General features: G+C 41.6%; 1 protein-coding gene across 1 annotated transcript; it reads right to left on the bottom strand.

Annotated features, from left to right (window-relative positions):
* Positions 1–180: 180 nt before the first annotated feature.
* Positions 181–349, bottom strand: SARC_16754 (hypothetical protein; the record flags this gene model as incomplete). Its single annotated transcript, XM_014289143.1, has 1 exon — positions 181–349. A coding segment is annotated over one exon (169 nt), but the record flags the coding sequence as incomplete, so codon positions are not given.
* Between the last annotated feature and the right edge of the window lie 331 nt (positions 350–680).

Below are 680 nucleotides of genomic sequence, written 5' to 3'. Positions count from 1 at the left end.
TATAGGGGTATACATATATATATATATATATATATATATACAAATATATATATGTATATATACATAAATACATACATACATACATACATACATACGTACATATATATATACATAAATACTTATATACATACATACATATATATATATATATATAATCTACATGTCTCTACTACAACATACTAGCCATGGCATCGAGAAAGTTCCTTGTGGTTCGCCATGGCGCCAGTTTGACCTCATCTGCCACCTTGCTGTTCTCCTCATCGTCTGCGTTGTCTTCCTTAGACTCCATCTCTTCCAGACTGCCGCTGCCATACCCTGCGTCTCGGAGGCGTTGGTAGCTCTCGCACATGCTTTCGTACGCACATACCTGCAACGCAAGCGAAGGTGTGTGTGGCATTGGTATATGTGATGCATGGGATATGAAATGTGAGTGCAGTGGTGGGGCGTTGTGTGCTTTTGTGGGGTTTATCGGCTGTTGGTGACTGCGGATGGACATTGAGGGGAAGTGACTGTCAGCGAATTGGCGTAGAGACGATCCCACATATCCTTACAAGCGTACCACATTTTAACGTCTACCTTAGGAACCCAAAACCCAAAACTCTAGAACCTAGTTTGGGCTCCTACAAAAGTACTCACATCCCCATTTAAAAGCTAAGCCATACTCAATACACCCACATCCC

The sequence above is a fragment of the Sphaeroforma arctica genome (assembly GCF_001186125.1).
Source record: "Sphaeroforma arctica JP610 unplaced genomic scaffold supercont1.8797, whole genome shotgun sequence".
NCBI lineage: Eukaryota > Ichthyosporea > Ichthyophonida > Sphaeroforma > Sphaeroforma arctica.
This window is presented reverse-complemented; position numbering and strand designations above follow the sequence as displayed.